General features: G+C 42.4%; 1 protein-coding gene across 1 annotated transcript in view; it reads right to left on the bottom strand.

Moving 5' to 3' along the window:
• The window catches only part of MYB (MYB proto-oncogene, transcription factor), a 41,424-nt gene extending 29,199 nt beyond the window's left edge, over positions 1 to 12,225 (bottom strand). Inside the window, exons 1-4 of the mRNA XM_015813829.1 lie at positions 12,203 to 12,225; positions 5,709 to 5,826; positions 1,721 to 1,792; positions 954 to 1,046 (exon numbers count right to left, since the gene is read on the bottom strand). Coding sequence (XP_015669315.1) covers positions 954 to 1,046; positions 1,721 to 1,792; positions 5,709 to 5,826; positions 12,203 to 12,225 — 306 coding nt within the window. The remainder of the gene's footprint in view (positions 1 to 953; positions 1,047 to 1,720; positions 1,793 to 5,708; positions 5,827 to 12,202) is intronic.
• Between the last annotated feature and the right edge of the window lie 430 nt (positions 12,226 to 12,655).

The following is a 12,655-nucleotide window of genomic DNA, read 5'->3' as shown; positions in this document are numbered from 1 at the left end:
ATTGTCTGTGGCCCGATCAGAGAAATCTTAATAAAAAACCCACAGTGAATTCCAATTTCAGCTTATAAACAAGCTTCCCTAACTTGCAACAGACTTCAGTGAGGTAGTCTATCTCCCTCCCTCAATCTGCTTTGGATGATTCCAATGCTCAGAAACAGTCTGCTGAAATGAAAGGATATTCGGTCTGGTGTTTTACTTTGTATTTGAAATTCATTAAGCCACCAAGATAACAATTATAAGCACTCTCTTCTGATGAGTCAGCCGTACTAAGCACAGAAGCTTTAATTTCAATAACAAGATCATACTATGTACTTGTAAACAAAACAAATTTCTGAAGAGCGTAACAGACTGTTTGCTTAATATGATATGCATGCAACAATAGACAATGTTTTAGAGATGATATGCTCTGCAATATAAAAAAGAAATTGTCTTTAATAAAATAGAACCTCTGTTGTTTTGAATATAATATTCACAATTAAATCTGCTACCTGCTAAATACTTCTTTGAAAAGCTTTAATTAATAACCTAAATAATTACACCACAATGTGTTTGGCTGTACTTATAGGAAGCTTGCTGATTTCACCAGAATGATAAAAGCAATATCATGCTACAAGTTCTGCCCTTTTCATACCCATAGCATATATGAAACAGGCGGGGGCTTAGACTGAGACCCTGCTTCCATCCTTCTTCCCCCTTATAGTTGCTGTTGGATGTACTCAGTTTATAGTTTGGTCTCTGAAACATTCTACCCTACAGCAATCTCAATGGAACAATTTAAAATGCTGGTAAATTTTCAAGGACATATGAGAGGTTGTAAAAAAATAAATTCTAACAAGAAAAAAAAAAAGGCAATGCTCTATATAAATGCAGAATTTTTACTTTTGGAATACAGCTCATTTGGACACAGAATTAAATATTAAGGAAGTAGTCAAATCCAGATTACTCAAACATACTTGCTGATCTTCTTCTTTAGTCCATGGGCCTTTTATAAGTTCTGGATTTAGCACCTTTTGCCACCGATGCTGGCACTGTACATCCGTCCGATTCTAGGATTGCAGAACAAAATCCAAAGCAAATTATTACAAAATGCTACAGATGTTAATATGTCATCCAGAAACACCTAAACTGCCAATGTTTATTGCAGGATTCCACTTGCCTTTTTGTTTTACTGGTCAGGACACCATCTGTACAGCTACAAAGAATACGTACAGTGGTACAGAGAGAAGTAAAACAGACAAGCAGCTACACATTGCTAGAAGTCAGCTATCTGACTGTTTCAGTTGCCAGGCGCTTTGTTGTAGTTTTTCATAATTAACAGCATTTTAATTTTTGATCATATTTATTGACCCAATAAAAGCAAACTATTCTTACTAATATATATTTCACCTTTAGCATTTTGGAAACCATACTTACTAGAAATTTATATTTAATAAGCTGCAGCCACCCAAGATCACAGTCAACTTCTATTCTGAAGTTTTTGTTGTTTCTTTATGTGAAATCTATGATGTATTGGCCATCTGTTATACATAAAATCTCCCCCCAAAGGCTCTTTATATTTTCCACCCCTTTATTTCACATGAGAAGTGAAAGAAGTGTGTATAAATTTGAGTTCTGCAAGTCTCCCAAACGCCTATTTAGTCTCCATCTGTAATTATGAAACAATCTCTCTCCTTGCACACTAATACATGTGTGGTTATAAACAGAAAAGAGGCCTACTTACAGGAAGGAAATTGGCAATAACTTTCCAATCTTCTGTGCCATTCTGCTCCACAAGTTTCTTTAGCTTCTCATCCTAAGACAGTGATATAAATTCCATTATTTTTGGGTTTCATTTCAAAACACGGAAAAGACCAAACCAACATTATGCATTGTTGAATATCCTTGCTTTCTATAAACATGAAAGTTGAGATTTCCAATTTAATTGTTTTAGGCAACACGGTAGTTTTGTCTTCCCCATTTCTCAACTGGGCAGTTTTCTTCAATGAAAACGGTGTGACATTTTATATTTGGAAAGCTGTCAACTGATAAGCTAAGCTGAAATCATCACTGAAAACATGGTATACTTGATGAAGATCAAAACTGCCACAGAAGTCAGGAATATTTGTGTAATTAAACTTTTTAAAGGTCACTTGCTTTTTTCTTTTTAATATGCCTGGGCTTTGTCTTCAGAAAAAGAAACATGATATAGATTCTGCCCATTTCTCTCTCCATCCATTTATATATGCACTGACTGCCAAGGTTGGCCCTTCCTGACATCATCAGAGGTTCATGGTCAAATATGTGTGTGGATGGAAATGGCCAGGGATATGTGTATATGCTTGGAGAAGCCATGATTCCTATAAGTCAATGGCAATCAACCATGATTACAGTTTATTTTTAAAGACAAACTGATGGAAGGAACCCGAAATGTTTAGCTCTTCACAATTTCACCTTCCCACCCTGACGCTGGCAGAGAATTGGATTTGTTGGAGCATATGAATAATAGGGTTATCCTATTTGCTGCATTCCTAGGTCCCCACCCCATTTGAGACTTGTACGCATCATATGCTTTTATTATATTCAGTTAAGTCAAAGGTTGGGTTGAAACAAACTGTAACAGTGAACAAGTTGGGTTATCAAGTTGTACAAACCCTGTAGGTTGTCCTTGACTTACAACCATAATTGGGACCAGCATTTCCATCGCTAAACAAGGTGGTTATTAAGTGAATCAGCCTGATCTTATGATCCTTTTGTCTTGGTTGTTAAGTGAATCATTGCTGCTACTAAGTGATTAAGCAAATATGCTTTTCCCAAAAGACTTTGCTTGTCAGAAGCTGACTAATATGGTTGCAAACAGCGATCACTTGGCCCACAGTCACCAAAATGGAGCACCCTGGTTGACTAGCCTGCCTCTTAAACAAGAATCAAACACATCACCTCTTTAGTTAAGGCCTCTACCATTATCTTAAACGTATAGTTGTGTAGATGCATTTATTTGACATATCCACACATCAGCTTAAACAATGTACATATAACAAACACAGATCTGCCATTGCAGACATCTAATTTCCATGAAGTTTGGCATCCAAGTCATTAGATGGAGATAGTTATTGGTTAGGTTCAATTTTACTATGTGAGAAGAATTCAATGAGAGCAATCTTCTGGATAGCAACTGCAATGCAGCTTCTCATAATGAAATGTCCAAAGCCAACAAATGAAGATCAAAAATAGAAATGAAGAAATACAAAGACAGTCTCCCATAGTTCAAGTTTCACATACAATCCCAACATCCCTTAATTTGATGTACTCCAGACAATTTGGACCATAGTGCCCAAATTTCCAACAAACAAGGTTATCAGCTGTTATTTGAAAATCATGAACCTGTAATTTCATCTTATCTAGAGGGTTAGGTTGAAGAAGGCTGCTCTAATCACTTCCTATATTGGCACCATTTGTGTTGAAGATATTTAATTTACAGCACAACAGTGAGTTAGTGTAACTGGAAAATTCACTAAATATGAAGTTAATTATGTTTTGACAACCATTAATGCATCTGCCATTATACTTGGTTGCAAGAACTGTTATTTGTAATCATACAAGATAGAATAAGAATGGCCTTCACTATAATAGTGCCATCATTATCTTGTGAACCACTTCAGATAAGCACTTCTTTTTATGCTACAGGTGATCCTCAGTTGACCATCATTTGCTCAGTAACTGTTTGAACTTATGACAATACTCTATTAGTGATACTTATAACAGGCCTCAAAGTTCCAGTCATTGTAGTATCCCACGATCACATGATCTTGATTTACAACTGTCTCCTTTAGCAAAGTTAACGGGCAAGTTGGCAGGAAGTCAGAAGTCACAAACGTGTACGCCTCGCTTAATGATCTGCAAGGGTCCGCTTAACAATAGTAGCTGGGGACTGCCAGAATTGCCATAGTTAAACAGGGTATTGCATCACATTGCATTTTACAACCAGACTGCTTAGTGATGTAAATTCCAATCCCAATTAACACTGTTAAGTGATGGGGAAATAACCATTGAACTCTAAAGTCTAACCATATGGCTATTTTCACAAATATGTTACTAAAAATGTGCCTGCAAGTGGAAAGCATTGTTCTACCAGTAATATTGTCTTGTGCGGATTACTAAAAGTGTGCTGGGTTTAACACACAAAGCATAAAGAAAGAGATTTTTCAAATATTATGCCGCAACATACAAGAATCACCATGCAGAAGCACTTTTCCAGATGCAATTAAGGTTCAACACTTTGACACCATATTCAACTAACTTAACCATTTTGTTGGTTTGAACAGCACAACAATCATCCTCAACCTATTCTGTGGCCCTATAAAGAAATGTACTAATTTGTTGCAATTTTGATGACTACTTCCTTGCGATTATTTGACCCAGTAACCTCCAGCAAGGGTTTAGAAAGCACAACATTAAGCCGCAAAGGCTATTTTGGAGAGTTGCCAAATAATGCAACAAGTACCTAAGTTTTTATAAAATCATTGGGAAAATGATCTGTTAATGTTTACATATCAACATGTTAGTGAAACTAAAGCAACCTAAATATGAAAATTAGAGTGTCTAGCAACAAGTCAGCTGAAGTTATTGTCAGCACAGTGTTGCAAATTTATTATTTTAATATGGCAACCTGTGCCAAAGAAATAGAGTACACTACACATGTGAAATGCTGGAAACCAAAGCACAGCATATAAATCCCAGAAACACATAATACTGATGTTTCTAATGGCTTTTATAGATTTTCTATCAAATGCATAATGCCAATTTCTGCACACCTTATTGCAGTTGACCAACTGCTATGAAATCAGTCATTATCTATAGCAGACATGTCAAACTCACGACGTCACGTGACGTCACACAACATATTGGGACTGTTTTGCCATTGCCAGCAATGGGGTGGGCGTGGCTTCTGCATGACGCGTCCGGCCCACGGGCCGGCAGTTTGACACCCCTGATCTATAGCAATATGAACCCTGTATTCAAAATAGCTGAAGCAGTGACCCACCCTAGAACCACCCCCATTTTTCATACCAACCAACATACGAAGACATGATTACTGCTGTGCTGATTTCCATGGGAAGTGTGGCGGAAACAAGGTTTTCTGCTGCCGGACTGGCTGTTCTCAGGCTTCCAAGTCAATATAATAATGATTTAGTTAGTGCTTCTCTATTGTCTTCCTTCTAAGTCCACTGTCTTTTTACCTGTTCCTATTTTCACCTCAGTATCACAATTGGCGCCATCAACATTAGATATTTCTTTCTCAAAAGGGTGTTGCTTGTTTCTAAACTGCTTATGTGTGGTTTGTTTTGTAAAGCAAACTCTGTCTTTTTAGGCATAGGCCAAACCATGGCAACTTAAAAGAAAAAAAATTAAGTGTTCAGCTTCATATTTATTAATCCTCCTGGATTCACGGCTGACATTGGAAGATCACTTGTCGGCCGTGACCAGGGGGGCGTTTTATCAGGTTCGCCTGATACACCAGTTGCGGCCTTTTCTGGACCGGGACGCCTTGCGCACAGTCACTCAGGCTCTCGTCACCTCCCGCCTGGACTACTGCAATGCTCTCTACATGGGGCTCCCCTTGAGGAGCATCCGNTAACCCAAAGTTTATATTCATCCACTTGTTGAGAAACCAGCCACAAATAGCACTAAAATTCTTGTCTTCTACAGACTCTTAGTGTGAGCCAGTTTACCTCTTCTCGGGTCCATCGTGATTTCCCTAAATGACGTTTTCCACCCTTGGGTAGCAGACCGTCATAGTCATGATCGTATAACTCGACATCTTCATCCTCATCATCACTGCTATATATGCTGAAGAAATAAAATACAGAAAGCAAAATTAAGACAGAACACCAAAGGGGAGAGTTTAATTTCAGTATCACAGGTTCTACAAAAAGTTAGCAAAAGTCAACAACTTTTGCAAAGGTTATAGGGGTAATTGTCTGGAAAGTTGCATGACAAGATTTTGTTCTACATTCTGTTCTAGTATTCTGAACTGGTTCTGCTGTTTCTGGTATCCACAGATACAAGCAAAAGGTTGGCAACCTTCTGCTTACTATGCATGTTTAGACCTGCTCATGCTGTTAGATCAGTGGTAAATTACCCATTTGGCAGCTGTTCAACCAATGATGGTTTCAAATTAAAATACAATGTTTAGGACAATAAAGGAACAGAGGCTGTGTCCTTTGCCCAAGTACATATTTGGAATCCTTATGCCAAATCATTCAAAGAACACCTCATAAATTCACAAAGTGGTAAAAAAAATCCACATTTAATTTTCAGATAAAAATCAAATCCTATATTTTTAGAAGACTGGTATTTTGTATTATCCTACTGTCATATTATTTAATTACATGCACAATGACTCTAGTACAATGATGCTTGTACAATCAGTTCATAGCACCCTGAGCGATTCCCAAACTATGTGCTTTGGTATCTTGGCATACCACAGTAAACCCACTAACAATTCCATTTATTAACTAGTAAAATATTCCACTGTGCCTCTGTGAATTCATTCTTGACACCCTGGGGCACAGTTTGGGAATCACAGTCCTACTGACTTCAAATTAGGACTACAGAGTCTGGCCTGCAAAAATCTAGAGGACCACTAGATGGCAGCAGAGTGAGAGCTTTCTGCATTCCCCCCTCCCCCATTAATTTATCTTCAGGATTTTTGCAGATTCTGAGGATCCCACATGTTAAATGTTAAATTTAATTGACCTCTTTTTCCTCCTTTTTTGTACACTTTTTTTTCTTTTTATGTTGTGGTTAGGGTTGAATGTATGTTTTTGTTTTGTTACATTCTGTTTGTTTGTTTTTACCATTCTGTATTTTATTCTCTATGATAAAATAATAAACTTATATAAAAGAAAGATTTCTGCAGACCAGATATGATGATCCTAGTGCAACTACATTGTTAGCTCTTCAAAGTAGTCCATGCAAGAATTATGAATATTAGCTCTACCTTTATTGTAGGGATACAATAAAAGAATCTTGGAAGTCTGAAATATTTCTCCTCCTCCCTTTTTATCCTGCAGAAAACTAGAAGGGTCTCTTCTGAAACGCTTCCCACATCCGCATGTCCTTCTATGGCAGTGGTTCTCAACCATTTTAATGCCGCGACCCCAACCGGTTGTAAGTCGAGGACTAAACCGGTTGTAAGTCGAGGACTAAACTGGTCGTAAGTCGAGGACTAACTGGTCGTAAGTCGAGGACTACCCAACCGGTCGTAAATCAAGGACTTTCCCTGCCCGGGAGCGCCGCGCATGCGTGGTTCCGCCCCCTGCGCCGGCCGAGGCGTAGCTGGCAAGCAGCAGAGACGGAGCAGGCCGACCACCAGCTGGCCCAGATCAAGGGAGGTAAGGCACCCACCAGAAAAGGGGGAAAAAATGGCGGACAGCCTTGCTTGGCGACCCCCATGAAATGGTCGATCGACCCCAAATGGGGTCCTGACCCACAGGTTGAGAACCACTGTTCTATGGACACTACTGTAATTTTACTGGCTGTTTGTCTAGTCTGCTGCTCTTTCTCCTGTCTCCCAAAGTCATTCCCACTTACCACTTACATGTCCTAAATGAAATTTTTATGCACTTTAAGAAGGAGCAGACATATTTTACAAGGATATATGCTACAAAATTCTTTGAGTATGACTTTGAAGAGGATCAGTTTGCACATATGCATGGCAATGTAGCCTCAAAGTGTTCAAGATCAAAGATCAATGCAAAATAGATCTCACTAGTCAGTTTGGTTTGTTTTACTCTTCAGTGACAAGAAGCGCACAATTCATTCCCAAGTACAGGTATCATCTATCTCTAAGAAGAATACAATCTGAAGTTTTCATACTATGGCTAACCTCAATCCCATCTAATGTACTTCAGCTGCTGATTGCCCCAGCTTTTTCTTCAAAGTTAATATGAGAGCAGAAATTACTAAAAACATCCAGTTTAATCCATGCAGTTTGGTAAAATACAAAATATTTTGCAATGAAGGTTGCCTTACTTCAAATTCTATTGAGCAACACTTTATTTTCAACTGGAAAATGTAAACATAAGTTTTGAAAGTTTAGCTTAAAGATTCTATCTAAAGTAGAGAAGAAAATATGGATGATTTAGGAGTGCCTACGGCAATACAGTAATACAATGCACCTAAAATACCATTTTTAAATGCATTTTGATAAATGACATTAAAGTAACCTGGTCCAATATCAGAATTTCTAAATAAATATTTTTATTTATATTTTTGTAAGTACATAATTATACATATTTTTGCAAATAAATACGTTTTCCTGAAAGTAAACTTGCCACAGCTGATTTTTTTGGGGGTGGGCCTAATATAAGCCCTCCCCCCGAAAGTATGCCCTACTTAAGGGCTTGCACGGACAGCCTACCTCTGTGACGAGGTGAAGCCAATGGGGGAGGGGGGTTCTGACCACAGTACCGGTATATTGGTTCCTTACCGCCACCCGGCTTGTTCCGTGGCCTCATGGCAGTGGCATTGGGCAGGAGGCAGCAAACAGCCAGTTTTGGCGCGACGCAGCCATTTGTCGCCTCCCGACCAATGCCACTGCCAGGCCTAGCGTACGTTAATTCTAACCCCCACTGTCCCCAACCCTAACAGGAGATGGGAAGCCCTGGGGGGGGGGAATGGAAAAACTTGGGTGGGAAAAAACACGGTTTTTCCCGTTTGTTTCCAAACTGCTGCATTGCATTTTTCTGTTCACATAAGTCCAATCAGACTTTCTAACTTCTCGTGAGATCTCAAGAAGTTAGAAAGTCTGATTGAACTTTTTTTTTTTTTACTGGTAGTCCCACAAACATGCTGCGAAGGCTGAGAAGCAAACAGAGAAACGCAATGCAGCTGAAAGGCAAATTAGTAAAAAAAAAATGCTTGGGGGAGGCGAGAGCATCTGGGTGGGGACGGGCGTGGCAACCTTACCCTTTATGGCTTTGGCAGGTGTCTGGCAGGCAGAGAGAAGCAACTGGTCTGCCACTACGTTCTCTCCGCCGCGTTGCTTCTCCACCCCATGCACAGGCCCCGCCCCACCCCCGCACGCTCACGGCCTACTGGTACAGGTACCAGCAAAAGGTAAGCCCTCCCCAAAAGTAAATCCTAGTGCTTACTTCAGAGCCCAAAACAAAGTAAGGCAGGGTCTTACTTTTGGGGAAACACGGTATGTATACCTATTTTGTGCCATCTATTCTCATGATTCTAGAAATTCACAAGAGACAAGTAAAACTGGTATAAAATACTCAAAACCAAACTATACTGGACCAGAGTGCAACCCTTGCTTCCCAGGAAGCAGACCCTACTATCAAGTGACGTGTTTTATGAACATGCAAAGTGAATTTGAGGTTTATTGTATGTGCATAAAGTGTGTGTGGTGTGAGCGTTCCACGCTCTGTATCGCTAATGATGGTAGTGAGAACAGAACAGTTGAATATTTTTTTTCCGCTCTCAGATGTCGGTATAGATTTCAATTGTACGTTTTCAGCTTTGCCTACTCGCCAGTTGCGCTTATTTTAACAGGCATCAAGGCAACGAAAATTATGACAAGGTGAAAAAAGCCACAGCTTCCATTTTCACATCAATTTTATAGGCTCTTTAGCCGAGTTCCATAACTGTTCTTTTGTTTTCCAGATAATGTAGTGTGACTCAGATGCTGTCACATTTTGCAACTAAAAAAGCCAACCAATTATCCAGCTTTCTTTCTTTCTATCGTTCTGTCCCTCCATCCATCCACTTTTCTTTTTTTTTTTGATCTCTAGAACCCGTAACCGGGCAATCGCTCAGAGCAGTCTGAGATGACGTGTCAGGCTGCAGAAACGGAAAGGGTTAAGGCCGTTCCTCCAGCTAATTTGTGCATAAATACTCCACACACTCACGAATACTCCGCTCTTGCCAAGGAACTTCAATTGTGCAACCAATTAGAGAGAGAGAGAGAGAGAGAGAGAGAGAGAGAAGGAGGGTGGGGATGGGGCGGGGAGGAAGTGATTTGTTGCAGCCGCTTACTACTACAGCTACTACTATTACTACTACCGCCGTCACTGTGATTGAAGAAAAAGCGAGCAGTTCGCCAGTCAGCCGAAGGGCAAGTCACTCGCGATCCTTCTCGCCAGTCTGCTAGTCCGACAGGTGCTGGGAAGAAGCAAGCCCCGGGGGTTTTATTTTCTGCGTCCCCGCCCGCGCTGCCCGTTGCCAACGGGGAACGGTGGCCCTTCCCCAATCCCACTGGAACACAGGAGGCGGCGTCTCCGTCGCCGCGCCCCCCCCCCCCCGCCTTCTATTCAACCTCACTCTTGCAAAGAGGAACATTATTACACATCGCTTTAAAAATAAATGCCCCGAAAGTCCCGCGCTGCGTTGAGAAGACGGCGCCTTTGGCACAGTCGAGCGCTTTCTCCCGAGTGCAAGTGCAAAAGCGCGATAGCTCCGCTTCTTGCCCAGCGCAGCGCTGCGGATCTACTCGGAGGAAGCGACTGAGCGGCCCACCCCTCAAAATAAAGCAGGCAGCGCGCAGAATAACTATTCCCCCCCCCTCCCAATCGCTTTCTACCAGCCGGATTAGCGATTTTGTGTGCACGCGAGCAACGGCCCATATATTCCTTAGGTAAGGTTTGCAAGGCTGCCAGCTCCGCCGCGGCTTATTTTCCCCCTTTCTCTTCCTAGAAGTAAGCGGAACTTTCCGGAGTTCCAAAGGTTAGTTAGCCCTTGGGCTTTCCGTGCCAAGGAAAGCCGAGCGGAAAAGAGGGCGCGTTAAAAAACGAAGAGGGGGGAGAGAGAGAGAATCCCAGTTGCTGAAGGGCGAAAGAGAAAGTCTTGCGATCTTGACTCCACGTGGACGCTGTCCCGAGCTAATTAAGCAAACAATCCCCGCATTGAACGAGCGTTTCTGCAAGACCACGAGGCGCAGCTTTTCGCTCCCCGGCTGCTGCACGCCACCGCAGGTGCAAAGAGAACAAGGAGTAAGCAGCGGGTAGCCTCAGTCACCTCCACCAGGCAACGTTTCCCCACAACCACAAGCCGTCCTCGCCCCGGACGATCACCAGTCACCACATGCGAACACCTAGCAAGATTTTTTTTATTTTTTGGGGGGGGTAAAGTTCCCTCAGTGGAAACTGTCAAACCCAGGCCCGCAAAGCAAGGTTAAAAAAACTCCACCATTACCAAATAAGTGACAGTTGACAACCACACCACGTCCTTTCCCCATCTGCAACCTTCTCCTGCGGTGCCAAGCTGTCCCAAGCCGCGCTGCAGGGAAGGTCTTAAGCTCCCGCAGAGGTAAAACAGCGCGTGCAACGCGAGCGCAAACTTTCATTATCCAGCACTTAATTAAAAAAAAAAAAGCAACAAAGAGACCCACATTCCAAGGCAATGAATGGGGTTTGCGGTTCGGAAAGAAACCGACAACTGCAAAAAGGGATTTAAGTCTTCTTCCTTCCCACCCTGGCTTGTCATTTTCCCAGTCGCAAAGAATGAATGAAAGGACGAATGAATGAAAACGGAATCGGGTTACCTGCAGCTCCGACATTTTGCTCTCTCTTTTTTTTCTTTTCGGAAGGACTGTACTCTCTCTCTCTCGCCTCAAAGCCACCCCAAAACGGTCACAAACCAAGATCGCGATTGTCAGAAGCAACGGATCCCCTCCTTGCAAGACCGGGACGGCTCTCGAGTCCTTATTACCGTAAATTATTGCGGCTCGCGTACAACTTGCAACTCGGGTCGGATGCTCACCCAACCCCTTCTGGAAATTTTGCACGGATCCGAGTGTTATTATCTATTCCCAATCGGCAATGAGCGGCGGAGGTGGGGGCGAAAAATCTAAGCAGCCCAGGAGAAAGTGAGTTGCTAAGCACCAACCGATTCAATGCAGCATTTTTATTTAAATACGGCGATTTAACGCACGTCCTGACAGGTGAACTGGCAGGGAACGCTTCCTCTGCACCCTGTGCAACAGTTCCCAATCTCTCTCCAACCCTTTTAACTTTTTCCCCCAAAGAATCTTGCCGCTATAAAACAAAACAAGACGCACGCGCGCACACACATACCAACATAGCTAGAGACCGAAAAGAGCCAGCAGCAACAGAGCGCGCGAGAAACAACGACCCCAAAAAATAATAATAATAATAAAAATGCCTCGGCGTTGCAAAGAAATTTGCTTTGCACTTTCCAGTCTTCGGCTTTTTTTTACCTGTGCCTAGGTCTCCTGGCCATCCTTGCATTAGTCACTGGGGGGAAAAGGCGAGAGGTGAGTGGGCGGGCGGGGGAGGAGAGGGCTTTATGCAGCTGGAAGAAGTGCTTGGCGTGTGTCTCCTCTTAAAAAGGGCTCTTATGCTGTTAAGTTCTCAGGAGCCGGAGAGGGGAGGAGGAAACAGGTTGAGATGAAAGCGTAAACTCTGTAAACAGATGCCATCTAACAAAGGCTTTTTTGGACACTCCCCCTCCCGCCAAATCTGGCGCCCCTGCAGTGCGCAGGCGCTCCTCGAGCCGCTCGGCTCTTGAGTTCTTGCTTGGCACTCGGGAACCTCTCCCAGCCCAGTCGGCTCTCGAAGCGCGCGCGGCGGAGGTGGTGGCGGCAACGGGCCGGAGCTGAGCTTCAGGAGAGACCTTCGAGCAGGCGGGAAAGGCGCCTTGGGCTGCGCCC

Source organism: Protobothrops mucrosquamatus, unplaced genomic scaffold (assembly GCF_001527695.2).
Source record: "Protobothrops mucrosquamatus isolate PMUCROS unplaced genomic scaffold, P.Mucros_1.0 scaffold_75, whole genome shotgun sequence".
NCBI lineage: Eukaryota > Metazoa > Chordata > Lepidosauria > Squamata > Viperidae > Protobothrops > Protobothrops mucrosquamatus.
Note: the sequence above shows the minus strand (reverse complement) of the source record. Positions and strands in the feature narration are given on the sequence as shown.